The sequence below is a fragment of the Plasmodium yoelii genome (assembly GCF_900002385.2).
Source record: "Plasmodium yoelii strain 17X genome assembly, chromosome: 12".
NCBI lineage: Eukaryota > Apicomplexa > Aconoidasida > Haemosporida > Plasmodiidae > Plasmodium > Plasmodium yoelii.
In genome coordinates this window covers 1,732,972-1,749,949 of record NC_036184.2, presented here as the reverse complement: position 1 = coordinate 1,749,949, position 16,978 = coordinate 1,732,972, and the positions used below count along the sequence as shown (strand labels likewise).

At 21.1% G+C, this 16,978-nt stretch overlaps 3 protein-coding genes across 3 annotated transcripts; all 3 read right to left on the bottom strand.

Moving 5' to 3' along the window:
- Positions 1-1,405: 1,405 nt before the first annotated feature.
- On the bottom strand, positions 1,406-3,430 carry PY17X_1243100 (uncharacterized protein; the record flags this gene model as incomplete). The annotated part of the gene is made up of 1 exon (XM_723872.1): positions 1,406-3,430. The coding sequence occupies one exon, from the start codon at positions 3,428-3,430 to the stop codon at positions 1,406-1,408; it is 2,025 nt and encodes a 674-aa protein (XP_728965.1).
- Positions 3,431-6,407: 2,977 nt separating this feature from the next.
- On the bottom strand, positions 6,408-8,432 carry PY17X_1243000 (uncharacterized protein; the record flags this gene model as incomplete). Its single annotated transcript, XM_721969.1, has 1 exon — positions 6,408-8,432. The coding sequence occupies one exon, from the start codon at positions 8,430-8,432 to the stop codon at positions 6,408-6,410; it is 2,025 nt and encodes a 674-aa protein (XP_727062.1).
- Positions 8,433-13,766: 5,334 nt separating this feature from the next.
- PY17X_1242900 (uncharacterized protein) lies at positions 13,767-16,376 on the bottom strand (the record flags this gene model as incomplete). Its single annotated transcript, XM_721458.2, has 1 exon — positions 13,767-16,376. One exon carries the CDS (start codon positions 16,374-16,376, stop codon positions 13,767-13,769), a length of 2,610 nt encoding a protein of 869 aa, XP_726551.2.
- Between the last annotated feature and the right edge of the window lie 602 nt (positions 16,377-16,978).

The window sequence follows — 16,978 nt, the reverse complement described above, 5'->3', positions numbered from 1 at the left end:
CCTTCTTTTTAGTACCTTTTTTTTGATTTTAAATAAACAATTTGTAAGGTACATATTTTAGGAAATTATAATCCATGCCATATTTTTTTAACAATTTATGTAAAATGTTACAACAAATATACAAATTAAAAATAGCTGAAATAGTTGAAAATAATGAAAAATAATGAAAAATAACGAAAAATAACGAAAAATAACAAAAAATAACGAAAAAATAGTTGAAAAAATAACGAAAAAATAGTTGAAAAAAATAATCACATAACAATGAATTATGAAACAATACTGGTGAAAAAAAAATATTTAAATATCAACTTAATAGAAAGAACAAATTTTATTTTCTGTTTTTTCTTTACAAGTCTATCCTCTTTTGGTTTTTTTCCATAATATATACATGTATACAAAATAAGAATATATAATTAACTTTTTTCATACCATATATATTTTTTTTTTTTTTTTTTTTTTTTTTTTTTTTTTTTTTCATAATTTTAGATAAACAATATAAAAAGGGGAAAATGATATTGGAAAAATATACATACATATATATGTGTGTGTACAAAGCTTTATAAGATAAAAATTGTTTATTAACAAAATGATGATTTCAAAACATAATATATATTTATATGCAAAATAAATGGCCCATATATTTTTCCCAATTTTATGGTAAATAGTTATTTTTCAAATAAATGATAAAAAAAAATATTTTGATGTTTATAATTCTTTGAAAAGATTGTTACATGTCTAGCCATATTCTCATACACAAATATAATTGCATGGTTGGTTTTGTGAAGATATAAAAATATTTTATAATATTTTTTTTTTAATTTTAAAAAATAATATAGTGAGTATATGAGCATATGAGTATAAGCCAACTTCAAACCTTATATATATATATATATATAATACAAATTATAAAAATTGATAATACAATTGTTCGATTCAGTAATTACATACACAACTACTATTATTAATGCGTATATATATTCCTAAAAAAATGGAATAATATATATGTATATAGTGAAGGCAATACAAATAACGATAAATAATATATCTATGATTAAGAAACTCGAAATAATCAGCAATAAAAAAAATATACATAATATATTAAACGGTATGAATTTTAAGTTTGCATAGAATGACATATACCCCTACAATAATATATATGCTATGCTCACAGCTTTTGTAATTTAAGCAAAAAAATGAAGGAAAAAAAAAATGAAAAAATGAAGAAAAAAATGGAAAAAAATGCAATAAAAATGAAAAAAAATGAAAAAAAATGCAGTGTTATAAAACAAATTGCCCCTTCGATTTATTAAGGCACACCCCACTAATCTCTTTATTTCCAATCATGACTAATAATAATATAATTATCTCTCAATATAGCCCACCCCACTAATCTCTTCATTTCCAATCATGCCTTTTTTACATTCTCGTACATTTGGTCAATCTCTTGCTTGTATTTTTTCTGTACAGCGTGTCTTTTTAATTTTCCAGTCGGAGTCATCAAATCATTTTCAATAGTAAATCCCTCCATAATAAAATGAATATCTTTAATTTGTTCATACCCATTTAAGCCATCAGTTTTACCTATTGTAATTAGATCTTGCATAACATCATTTTTGAATTTTTCTAATTTGATAATTTCTTCATTTGGTAGATTTATTTTATTTTCCTTTGCCCATATACTCATGGTATCAACTGATGGAAAAATAATACAAACTAAAAATGATTCATAAGAATATCCAAAAACAAATATTTGTCCAATAAATAATGATTGCTTATAAACAGATTCGATTTTTTCTACAGCTACATATTCACCTTGTGATAATTTAAATATATTTTTTTTTCTATCAATAATTGTTAATGATTGGTTCTGACTAAAAGATGCAATATCTCCTGTTCTTAACCATCCATCACTATCCAATAATTCACTTGTTTCTTTTTCTAATTTAAAATATCCTAAACTACATATAGTTGGTCCTCTTAATAATAATTCACCCCTTGGTGGATTATCTGTAACTAAATAATTCATTTCAGGTACAGAAACTAATTTATATTCAACAGCTGGTAATGGCCCACCTATATGTCCTACATCTGGATCTATAGGATTGGTAATAAATAAACAACCCAACCCTTCGGTCATACCAAAACCTTCCATTAATGGTACACAAAATATACATTTTAATTTTTTTGCTACTTCTACACCAAGTGGAGCAGAACCATTTAACATCCCTTTTAAATTTCCACCTAAAACTTTTTTTGCTTTATTAAATAATAATGTATCCCAAAAAAGACTCCAAGGATTACCTGTACTATTTAATTTTTTAAGTTTCTGATCAAGCCCTTTATGAAATAATGATTGAATAACAGATGATTTTTTTTTTAATGAATTACATATTCTTTCATGTATTCTATTATATAATCTAGGTACACTAAGAAATAAACTTGGCTTTAATTCTTGAACATCATCAGTTAAGGCCAATATATTTCCTGAATAATATCCAATTCTTACTCCTACATGTAAAAATATACACATCATAATTCTTTCATAAACATGTGCTAATGGAAGATAAGATAAATGTGTATCCTTTTCATTTATAGCAACAGAAGGAAATTTTATTGGTCCTAAACAAGATGAAGCAATTTGTGCAATAAAATTTTGGTTAGTCATTATAACTCCCTTAGGATATCCAGTAGTACCAGATGTATAACATAATGAACAAACATCACTTAATTTTCCAGGTTTTGGATCTAATTTTTTTTTTTTTCCTGCTTCTATTAAATCATCCCATGTTACTATTTTTATATTTAATTTATTACAGGTTTTTTTTATTTCTGGATCTATTTCTTTTTCTACTAATATTAATGTTTTTATATATATATGATCAAAATTATCTAAAGATTTTATTAATTTTAAACCACATGCTCTATTACACATAATTGTTTGCATCATTGTCTGATCTAATATAAATTTACTCGATTCTATACCTAATGAATCATATAATGGTACTGTAATGATATTAAATGCATTACAGCTAAAATCACAAATATTCCATTCTTCACAATTAGGTAGATATAAACCTAAAAATCGTGCTTTTGGAATTATGGTATCATTACATTCAATTACTGGACATATATTCATATTTATTAATCCAGAACCAATTAATATTATTAATTCTTGTACTTCTTTAAATGTTTTCCATTTATATTCACCTAATTTATCATTTTTACGAACTCTTGTACCAAAACAATGCCTATTTTTATATTTCTCAGCTGATTTATTAAACATATCCCACACATTATTTAATGGATCATCCTCAAAATTATCTAACAACTTATCATTAAATTGGGGATTTCTATAAACTGCAGTAGAGTCCTTACTTGTGGACGGACTATGCTCAACAGCGTAAATAAGCTTACCCGTTGTAGTAAACATTTTGCACTATTTTTTAAATACAAAATAAAAAAGGAGATAATATCGTTAAAACTTTTATTTGCCTATCTTCCTACAGGAATATTTAGCATATAATTAAAAGAACTTATTGTACAAACAACAAAATAAAATATTCAATAGCATACTTTAATTATGCAGTTTGATAAATATCTCCACAATGAAATATATATTTAAAAATATTATGATGCTTTGCAAGTGTCACAATATACATATTATTTATATATATATATATACATGTTTCTTTATTGTCGGTATGCATACAATGTGTGCTATTTATGTATAAAATTATACTAAATCATATAATAATATTTAATATATTTATGCAAGCATTACAAGGTTAAAAAAAAAAAAAAAATGTATATATTATTATTAAATATAACCCAATTGGGGGAGAGGAATTTTTTTAAAATTTAAAATTAAAATAAAAAAATTATTAAATAACTTATTATTCAAAAGTGTAAACATTCGAACTTTTATTATTCTTCACAATAAAAAATATAACTATACTTGTTTGGTAGTTTTTTTTTGTTTTTTCTTTCTTTTTTTTTTGTTTTTTTCTTTCTTTTTTGTTTTATTTAATTATTTATTTTTATATAATTTCACCGTTCTATGTATGCAATTATAAACAATACAATGTATCAATTATTCTAATCATATATTATAAAATGTATAATTTATCTTTATAAAAATTTTAATATATTTATAACATTAGTATATATTTTTTAGGAAACTTTAACAAAAAAATTTGAAAATAAAAAAAAACAATAAATGTTATTTCCAATGTATTATTTATATGATAAAAAATTTCCTTTATTTTAAAAAAGTATTAATTATTATATATGCACATTATCATAATGCATAAATAAAGAAATCCAGTTTAATAGTATTATTATTACGGGAATTATGTTTGCGAATTAATATATATAAATATTATTTATTTATATTTTACATAATATAAATAATTTTACTATTTACTATATTCATATTTAAGCTTAATAAATTATGCACGCTTATTTTTTCAAGTTTTTTGTAAACATTTCATTACCTTTTAATGCATAATTTTATTATCAAAAAATTTCACACTAATCATATTATTTGTATTTTATTATTTTCATTTGGAAAAACGACATTTAATATTTATCGAATTTATAGTGTGATGAGAACATTTTTTATTATTCTTCAAATTTATGGAAAATATCTGCATAGTAATATATTCATTATTTTAATAATTGTTATAATGCCATCCATCAGTAATATGCATATTATTTTGTAGCGTGACAAACACATCATATTTTATATTATAAATTTATATTCACATATTATCATTTTTAATTCAATAAATTAATAGCTAAATTGTAAATATATTTATAAAAAATATAATACACAAATTCAAATGTAATATCATATTTATATCATTTTGTGAAAATATTTGTTTAATCATATCAATATATATATAACTAATTGTATGCACATTTTTTTTTTTTTTAAATATGTATATTTTAGCTTGTTGCACATATAAATTACTACTTAAAAGAATAAAAACTTTATGAACAGTTAATAAATAGTTATACATAAATTGCTTTTTTTTTTATTTTGCACTATAAATACACACATATTTATGAACATATAAGGAAAATTGGGACTTTGAATTGTTTAGTATTGATTTATAAAATCTTAATAGCGAATTGCACTATTTGCTTTTTAGTACCTTAGCTAGCTGGATAAAATAAAATATAGAAAATCAGGATTTTTCAGTTTACTATTTAAATATGCATATGCAATCTTATCACATACATACCCCGTGTGGCATTCTTTAGCTTATCCCCATCTCTTTATTCGTTGAATTTATAAAACGTCAAATGAACAAATTAATTTTGCATTAATTTTGCATTCGCATGATATTTCCACTTTAAAAGACAACAAAAAATAATAGTAAATAACATAAAAGGGCGATATAATAATTTTTCCCATTTGCTTATTAATTTTTGCTTTGTCTTAATTTAATTAATTTTTCAAGCCGAATGCGTATTATATTTCCGAATACTTAAGGTTATATATTTTTGTTAATATACACAACATAACATGAATGTGTTAATTGTTTTTTGAGTTTCGAACAATCTCATATAAAATAAATTGCTTATAGCATAACATATATGTAATATTAATAAAACAAGGTATGAAATAATACATTAAATTATTTTAAAACAAAAATGAATATTTAAAAATGAAATAAAACATTACTCAGAAAACTTGACAAATAAGGAACGATATATAAAAAAAAATACTCTTTACATTTATAGGGGGTATATATATATATATATATTCATAACATTTAATTAACTGCATAATGAAATGAGGATAAATTATAAAAGAAATTTAAATATGCACATATATAATATGTGACGCACACATAACATGTAAATAAAGCGTGTATTATATATATAAATATAAAATATATGTATACAAACCTATAATACATAGGTATATATATATACAGATTCTAGGAACGCATAAAATAATATAAATTTTCGCATAATGAATTGACACATTTAAAATATAAAGCTATATATATATATTATATTATACATATTATTCAAATTGGCATTTGAATAATTGCAAAAAATTAAAATATGATCAAAAAAAAAAAAAAAAAAAAAAAAACACAAAAGTACATTCATATACATAAAGCATGCGGGTTTTTCTAATACATAAAAATAAATTATTTTTTTTGAAGCTTTCATTATAATGATAGCTATGATTTATTATGTATAATGTGTGTCATATTCTTTATTTTACATACCACTGTAAATATTTATTATCATCATATGTTGTGGTTATGTATATTTGGCATTGCTTGAATTTTACAAATGCGGCACTTGTGTGTTTAAATAAAATAGCAAATATTGTATATACTTTCGCGTTGCGCGGATTAGTTATCCAATTTCATTTTTTTAACTTTTCAATAATCAAAGATTTCTACATCTTGTGCAATTTTTGAAGCTGGTGCTGAAAATTCATCTTCTGGGAAATTCCAGAAATTGGAGCAACTAGCCAAATTGTTGTTATTTAATTTATAAATGTTTTTAAAATTTTCATTTATGTCATATTTATTAACATTGTTATTTTTCATGTGAGGTATATTATTATTATTATTACCATTTTGTGTGTATTGGTCAGGTGTGAGTGATAAATCTGGATTCATTTGTTGTTTCATAATGTTTGTTGGAATAGAAGCAGATTTATATTGCTCGTACATGTTGTTATTAGCATCTCCATTAATATCTGCATCATTATATAAAAAATTATCATCATTATAATTATTAACATTTGTCATTTGTAATAATTTAAAAAAGTTTTTTATATCACTAGTATTAAATTTTTCATTATCATCTTCAATAACTTTTAATACACTATCTTGTGCCGTTATTTCCATATGTTCTATTGTATCTACTAAATTTGTATCATTAGCTTCAGCATATTCTTTTGATGAATTACTTGGCATTCTCATAGGTGATGATGGTTCTTTTGTTGAAAATGAAGAATAATGAATTCCTTCATTTTTTTGTCCTCTATTTATACCATAATGTTGATTAGTTATATTACTATGCCCACTACCCATACTTACACTACTTATATTTGAATTAATTTTTGTATTTATTCCAATATTCATATTTGATCCGCCTATATTTCCATTTCCTGTTTTTACCATATTATTGTTATTATTCATACTTCCTCCTTTTTTTATTAAATTTCCTGGTGATCCTCTATTGTTATTATTTATAGAACAGTTCATATTCATATCCTGTCCCATCATCTCATTTATAGATTTATAACCCGCATTATTATTATTATCATTATTTTTATTGGGTGCACTATGAATTTTTCTAATATTGAAATTATTCAACATTCCGGAATTATTATTATTATTATTAGGATTAGTATTGTTAGTATTGTTCATATCATGATTATTCATTAAAAATGATTTAAATTTCAAGTTATTCATATTATTTCCATCTTTATTATTATCTTTACCTTTTAAAAGAGCATATAATTTATTTGAATAGGAAGAACTTTTTCTATATGACTTGTTCATATTATTATTATTATTAGTAGTAGTAGTAGTGGTAGGATTAGCGGTAGTAGTAGTACTCATTATGTTGTTCATAATATTTTCATTAATATTGTTATGAATAGCTAGCTCATTATTATTATTATTATTATTGTTATTATTGTTGTTCATATTATTTCCCATGTTTGTAGTAACATGATTATGTACACTGTTGTTATTATTATTTGTATTTATATCGATATTGTTAGTTCCTAATAACATATTATTGTCAACACTTGCATTTTTTATATATTTTTTTCCAAATCTTGTGTTATTTAAATTATTTTGCATCGAATAATTATTGCATGACATTGAACTAGAATTTTTTAATTCCTTTTCATTTTTTTTAACAACAACAGAACCATTACTATTATTTATATTTCCTCTATTTTCATCCATAAAAAAATTATTTTTTGATTTATTTATTTTTTGCATAGAAGTAGATAAAGGTGCAGCTAACATTAAATTTATGGCATTTTGAGATGGAGAAATATTTCCAGGTAATGGTCGTAACTCTTCAATATAATGTGCATGTCTACAATGAGATTCAGCATTACATTTTCCTCTTAAAAATTTAGTACATGGTGCAGTTTTATATAAATCTCCAGTTGGCCTTAATTCACATACTGAATGAGCATAACTACAATTTTCATTTTTGCATAATCCTGATTTTTTTGCTAATGGACATAAACTAGTAAATGATAAATCAGGTATTGGATTTAATTCTTCTTGAGAATGTGCAAATAAACAATCTATACCTCTATCACATCTTCCGGAAAAAAACCATGGACACATTTTAGTTTTATAGAATTGTTTTTTCCTTGGTATTTGAGTTACAACTAATGGAGATTGGTTATTCACGTTCTTAGTCAACATTTTAAAATAATTTTATGTATTCTACTATTTTTTTTATACTTGTTTTGATAACTATTATATAAATTATAAGAATTGTTTTAGGGTATGTATATTTTATTTGACTATGTATTTATATAAGCATATATATATATAATATGTATATACAATTACATAGGAGAGTAAAATAATACATTTATAAGTACTCTCAACACAATTTGTTGGTCTTATCAGTAGACATAAAATATATAACTTTTATATCTTTCTTATATTTTTTATATTTTTTTTTTTTATAAAAATATTTATAAATATAAAAGATAACCAAATAAATTCTTTAGGGCTTGTTTGAAATAAAGATATATTTGATTTTGCATATAAAGATTAAAAAGCAATATATATATATAAACAAATAGATGTATGCATATATATATATATAACAAATAGATGTATATGTATATTCTCAACAATGCGCTCTCAATAAAAGTGTATCTCGTATAAATTATATTTATATGTATAAGCTTATGCGTATATATATGATTGCAAATATGTATGTATGTATAAATATTTATAAGTATATGTGCACGTATATATGTATATGTATGTATATATATATATTCATTTATGTACACACATTAAATTTTTAATTAGAAAAGCATGATATTTAATTCCTTCTAGTGTTTCAACAATTGTTGATTCATATTAAAATTCAAAGTAACCAGAAAAAATATGAACAATGGTAAATAGCGAAATGGCAAAATAGCGAAATGGCAAAATAGCAAAATAGCGAAATAGCAAAATAGCGAAATAACAAAAATAAAGGCATGAAAATAAATACAATGATAAAACTGTTTACGATAAAAAAAAAAAAAAAAAAAAAAACGATTTTGTGTATTGTAATTTATTTATATATTTACAATAAAAACGTAAAAAAAATATAAAAATGAAAAAATAAAAAAATAAAAGATAAATTATGCATACACATAATGTGTAATAATAATGAATAATATATTTTATAAAAATATTTTTTTGAATTTTTTTTATATATAGTTGGGAAATTATTTAGCCTTATATACGTGTATGCATCAACTTTTAAAATATAATCACTAATATACTATTTGCTATAAAATATGCTTAACTTAAAAACTAAATTATTAATGTATTAATGGTTATTAATCATTAAAACTTTGCAATATTATATATATATTACATTAAAAAATAAATAAAAGCATAAAAAAAATGTGTGGAAAAAGCACAAGAACAAGATAAACAAGAACAGGAAAAGAGAAAAAAAAGAGAAAAAAAAAGAGAAAAAAAGAGAAAATAAATTAACATGAATTAATGTAAGCTAATGTATGCTAGTGTATGCTAGTGTAAGCTAGTGTATGCTAGTGTAAGCTAGTGTAAAGCATAAATTAAGCCTAATAGGCACTAAACTAAATTCAGATACTAAATTTATATATAAATTAAAATGTGCTATCTTTTATACACAAATGGTGTTTTAAAAATAAAAGAGAAAACTATAAACACATAAAAATAAAATTGGGTCAATTTTATTTAAAGATACATATTAATAAAACAAAAAAGACAACTCTTAAAAAAAAAAAAAAAAAAAAAAAAACTAAGGTATATATGAAAAATATATAATATATTTATTTATTATTATCAAGAAAAAGTTAGCAGATATAATCCAAATAATGATCAAAAATAAAAAAGGATAAAAATATATGCAAAAAAAAAAAAAACACGAAATAATACTAAAAGAAAAAAGGATATAAAAAAGTGTCTATAAATAAAACAATATGTATTACACTAAACTGTCGATATATAACTTAGGACAATAATAATGTTGTAAACAATATAACTATTATATATATATATATAAATATAGCATATATATGTGTGTATACATATAATATTTTACCATATTTAAAAATGTATATTTATAAAAAAAAAAAAAAAATAATAAAATTCAAGAGCGTTATATGTATTTTTCTTATATAAAAAAAAAAAAAAATAATATATATACTTAAAGAATAAATGAAAAATTAAAATATAAAAAAATTGTGAATTTTTAACATTTAAAGAAAATACTAAATAAGGGTATTCTCTAAAGAGTATACATTTTACATAAGTAAATTATATATATATTTTTTTTATTATTTACATATGTGTATACATGTCAAAACATAAAAAAAAATGAATATAAATAATATACAACTTTTTTTTTTAGGGAGTTTATACTATATTAGCATAAATTAGTTATACCAAATATAAATATTATATTAAAAAATTATATATATTGTATTGTTAATAAATTTAAATGCGTATAGAATATAATATATGAATAATTTTACATTATATATATAATATATAGCACTAAATATGCTATAAATATGAATACTGTCGTATAGTTATTAAATGCATGCATTATATATGGGGAGATAATATTTTTGATTTGTATATTTAACATATTAGTGTATAAATAGTATGTATATGTATGTATGTATGACTTTTGGAATTATGTATATATAATAATAAGCTATTTAATAATAATGACAGTAAATATATGTTAAGCCTTTTGCGATATTTAAAACAATATATATTATGTAAAAATTGTTATATATTAAAATGTGAATTTGTATAGGAAAGTAAAATAAATCAAAAAAAAAACAGGGAAAGTACGCATATGGAATTATAATTTAAATGTAGGAAACAAAAATAATGATAAACTATAACATGAGTAACATAAAAAAAAATAGTGTTGGAAAATCAAGTTTTAAGCTTTCTTTTTCTTTGTTTTTGTTTTTTTTTTTTTTTAAATATTCTATGGAATTTTTGTAACTATTATATATAAATATAATAATCTAAGGACACAATGAAATATAATTTATAGAGATAATAATAATGATGAAAATGTTTTTATAAAAAAAATTAATATGCATTTAATATATATATAATAATATAAATTGAAATAAAAGTGAAACATGTTTATTTTATAATATAATATTTATAGTTTTAACAATTTTTTTTTTTTTTTTTTTATTAATTTTCTTATTTTCTTTTTGTCCACGTATTTTTTGTATGTATATATAATATTTATTTATGTATTATTATTATTTCATATAATATATATGCTATATTCCGTTTTTAATTTGTTTCGCGGTAAAAAATTTTTTAATCCTTAAATTTTAATACACTTATAATATTGATATATTTGCCACATAGAAAAATATATTTATATAATTAATACAGACAATTTTCTCAAAAGCAATTTTTCTTATTTTTTTTTTATCGAAGCACCTAGTAACTTCGAAAAAAAATAATAACGTTTTTTTTTTTTTTTTTTTTAATTTCAATATATATTTTGTTTCCGCAACTATTTTTAAAGGGGTATAGTAACATTATAAATTTATATTTCATTTCGCATTTAAGCAAAATGTTTTCACATTTAATATGAATTATATATATATATATATATATAAAGATACATGAAAATTATTTAAATATAATTTAAATTGCATTTTATTAATCATATAGAAATGAATGCAAGAAAAAAAAATATGTATGGAACAAAAACACAAATAAAATACAAATGGATAATACGTAAAATCACCATCCAATTATATAATTTTTTTACCATCTTTACATTTCCTAAAATTTCCGCATGCTATATTTATTACTATATACTAAAAAATAGCAAAATAGCAAAATAACTATTCTTAATTATGTTTTTTCTTAATTATGTTTTTTCTTAACTATGTTTTTTCTTAACTATGTTTTTTTTATTATATTTATATAAACCATAGTAAAACGTTCTACATTTAATCATGCAAAAGTAATATATTGATATTATAGCCTATTCTTATGCTTTTTTATGCATTTCTTATTTTTTTTGTGTACTACGTGATTTCTTTTCGTTCCCCCTAATCATAGTTACTCTCCCTCATATACTACCCTCATATTTGTTTCTCTAGGAATATAATGCAATTATTATAAAAATATAGAATGTGAAAATAAAAGCGTACTAGCCTTATTTCCATTAATATTTTCATAATTTATAAAAATAAAAACGCGTTTTTATTGGAAAATATAATTAATAAAAAGTGTACGCATTTTTCTATGTTTTATTGTTATTCTATATTTATTTATCATCTCTATATGAAAATTAATCAAGTTAAAAAATCTAAAACAATTATCTCCTTATTAAATAAGTATAAAATAATAGTTTATCACACATATTTATAAAACCCCACCCCCTATTACTACTTAAGCGATAAATTTGACTTTATTATTATATATACTTTAAAATATTTGTTTTTTTATTGATAAAAAAAGTACCTTAAATGAAATAAATTTAGTATACATTACAATAAAATTTGTGTGAGAAATATATTTAATTTTAGGAAAAAATAATAGGTCTTTGCCTTTTTATGTTTTTCCTTTTTTTTATTCTATTTCAAAATTTATTTTCATAGTTAAATAATTTTAAAATTATTACTATCCTTTATAAAAAAAAACAACATTTCATACAACAATATGTACATATGCTTTTGGTGATTATTTTGAAAATGCTTTTCTACTTATTTACAGATTTTATATTTAAATTATAAGGTATAAAAATTAAATGTAAATCAATGTTAATTCTCCTGTTTGTAATTTTTATAACATCATTTGATTTAACAAAATAGCTCGATCACAATAATTCATTATTTCGTGAATTTTTTATATAATGAAATATCACTTTTAATATAAAAAATAGTATAATAGTATAATCGTAAAAATAGTGTAATCGTAAAAATAGTGTAATAGTAAAAATAATGCGATGTACTATTTTGATATTTCTATGCTATTTTGATATTTTTTTCAAATTTTATTAGCATTTAGCTAGTTTTCCGCTAATAATTATGAACAGTAAGGAAAAAAACAATTTTTTTTATAAACCAAAAAAAAAAAATACAAATAATTTTAATAATATCAATAAATGTGAAATCATGAAAATATTGTTAAATTACACATTTTTAAAGATTTAATAATTTTAAAAATGTAACGAAACAACATATTGATACACACTTAGAGATAGCTAAATGTGGTGGCACAAATTTATGTAACAAATTTCAATATTTTATTAATATTTACCAATGCTAATTTTATACACTTTTGACAAAGGTGTACACAAACACATATAATTTATTATCATATCCTCAAACTTTAATCAAAATTTTACTAAATTTATATGCATAATGAAATTTTGGCTTTAATACGGTAAATTATAATTTTTATTGTATAAAGGGAAACGGAGATAGCTATTTTAAAAAAAAAAAAAAAAATACAGCCAAATTTAGCTAGCTAAATATTTTTTTACGTTTTAATTTCCATAGTATTAATATTATTTTTATTTTTGTTTTTCCCTTTTGTATATACTCTTTGATCACTTGGATTAAATCCACATTCTGGTGCTCCAATTACAGCCCATTCTGGTGTTTCCTCACAATAATCTATAGCAGTAAAATTTGCATTTTGTTTAACAAGTGATTGAAATTTTTCATAATTTATCCAAGTATGCCATTTATTATTAATTTTAAAAATTTTTTTAGCTATTAAAATACTACATGAATGTTTATGTTCACATGAAATTTCATATATATCAGAAATAGAACGCTTCGAATTTATTAAATGAAATGCAAATTGGTAAACTTCTTCGTGCCAAGGTATATTTTTCATTGTTAATTGATATCCTTCAGATGATCCACAATATGTAACAGCTTTTATTTCAATAAAATCAGGATATCCATATTCAATTAATTTAGCATAACTTGAAATTTCATCAGACATCATGTTATATTCTTTTACTAATGTAAATCGAAATACAGTTCTTTCTTTTTTTTCCTTTAAAACTTTAATACATTTAAGATATCTATCCCAATAATCTTTAAATAATGGTCTATCAATATTTTTTAAAGCTTCTTTATTTGGTGCATCAATAGAAATATAAAGTTGTGTAACTTTTTTTAATTTTTTTAATTCATTTGGAAATTGCGCATTTGTTACTAAAAATGTAGAAATATTTTTTTTATGTAATTCATCTATTAAATTATTAATATCTGGATACATAATAGGTTCTCCTACAAGTGATAATGCACAATGTTTAATATTTTTAGCATTTTCAAATCTCTCATTAATTACATTTTGAACTCCTTTTAATTCTTTTATCATATTTTTATGTTTTTTAACTGCTTCACTAACTATAAAATCTGCTTCATCTTTATTCCATCTCCATTTTGTTCCAACTGGATTTTTATGATGTCTCCAACAAAAAACACATTTATTTGCACAAGCTAAACTAGGCGTAGCTTCCATACATTGATATGAATTGATTCCATAAAATGTATGTTTATAACAGCCTCCTCGACCTCTTAATTGTGATTTTGTCCATCTACATAATTTTACTGCACTATGCGACCCAATTATTTTATATCCTTCTTTTGTTAATTTTGTTCTTTGATTATCTGTTAACATATCTTTTATTTTATTTGATAATAAATCTTCTAATTCTTCGGAACTATTACAATTTATTTCATCATTATTTTCACTCATAGATTCACTGTTAAAATCACTATTAATTAATTCATCATTTTTATCATATTCTTTTTTACAGCATTCGTTTACAATTGGTGTTTCAAAATTATTATTTATGATTTTTTTTTTGTTAATATATTTATCATTTCCATTTAAACAATTGTTAGAAGTGCATCCACATTTTTCATCACTATTTCCATCTATGTTAGATGTAAAAAGTGAAATATGACCATTGATATTATTAATTAATTTATTTTGGTCATTATTTATACTGTCACCTTTTTTAATATTATTATTGTTTAATAAATTGGTTGTTTGCTCATTTTGCTTATCATTAATGATCCTATTTTTTACATCCTCATTTTTTTTACAAAAATATGTACAATAATATTTCAAAGTGTTATAATTTTTTCTATTTGAGTAATGAAAAAAGTTATTACTAAATTTAGTGTAATTAAAATTATATAAAAAAAGAGATAGACATATTTTTGTTAATAAATTAGATTTCCATTGTATAATTTCTTCTTCATTATCCATAGTTGAACATAATTTTATAGTTTTTTCTAATTTATTTGCTCCTAATGATGATAAAAATTTATCACATTTTTTAATAGGAGTACAGAAATATGTATTTCCATATTCTTTATTTCCAAAACCAACACAACTATAAAAAATATTTTTTAAATAATTTTTTTCGATTCTAAAATCATTAATTAAATCAGTTAGAACATCTTCTAATTTATAACAATTTGCTGGAAATGCTCCAAAATTATATGTACTAATAAACATAAATAAAAAATTTAAATCATTATTTTCACTATTTTCAAAAAAAGTATAACTATCAAATTCGTTACCATTAACTAAGCTAAAATTAATTTCACTAACATTATTTTTTATAGAACAATTTAAATAATTATTAAAATGTGTATTACCACATTTAATTATATTTTTTTCATATTTTTTTAAATTGTCAAAATTATCTTTTGCTTCGTTTTTCAATTTTGCCGATTCGTTTTTCAATTTTGCCGATTCATTTTTCCAATTTTTTTCAGAATTTCCGTCTTTATTTTTTTTTAATAATTTAGATCGAAAATATTTAAACATATAATCTTCTATATTATTTATTTCATTACTTATAGATCCTTCAAAATTTCTGTCATTTTTTTTATCTCCTTTAGTTATTGTATTTATGATATTAAAATTATTTAGTATATCATTAAAAAAATTTATTAATTCATTTAAAAAAGTTTTTCCTGCATTATAGCTAGTAATATTTTCAGATCCATAAATTAAAGTAATATTTATTTTAGCTTTTTTCTGAATTGAATAGATATTAATATTGGCTACCTCATTGGGAGGCAGTACAATTTCATCTTCTCTTTTTGTTATCATCCCTTTTTTGACTTATTAATTTATTATTCTATATATTATAATATTTCCAAATATATTTATAAGTTATATTAAAATTATTTATATTCCATTTATCCATAAATGTATGTAAATATTTTTTTTCATCTTTTTTTATATTACTTATGAATATGAAATTTGTTTAAAATATCCCCAAAAATTATAAAATAAAATGCACAAAATATGCAAATAAAATAATAACAACTTTTATACATTATATATAGGCAGATGCCATAAATGGCTCTGCATTTAAATAATATCCATAAAAATATCAGACCCAAATATATATATATATAATTTTTAAAACAAAAAAAATTTTTTTTTTTCAATTCTAAAATTTATACCATTATAAAAAAAAAGTCGTAATAATTAAATTAAGCAGAAAAAAATAATCAGAAAAAAATAGCCAGCAAAAATTATGCAGCAAAATTATGCAGTAAATTTAGTTCATATAATTATGCCAAATTTGATGGCAGATCAAGCCGAAAATACCAACAAATAATTTACTGTTCATTCAAATATTAACGAAACAATATACAATTATATATTTACGTTTCGAATTTTTTTGCATAATGCATTAACATCCG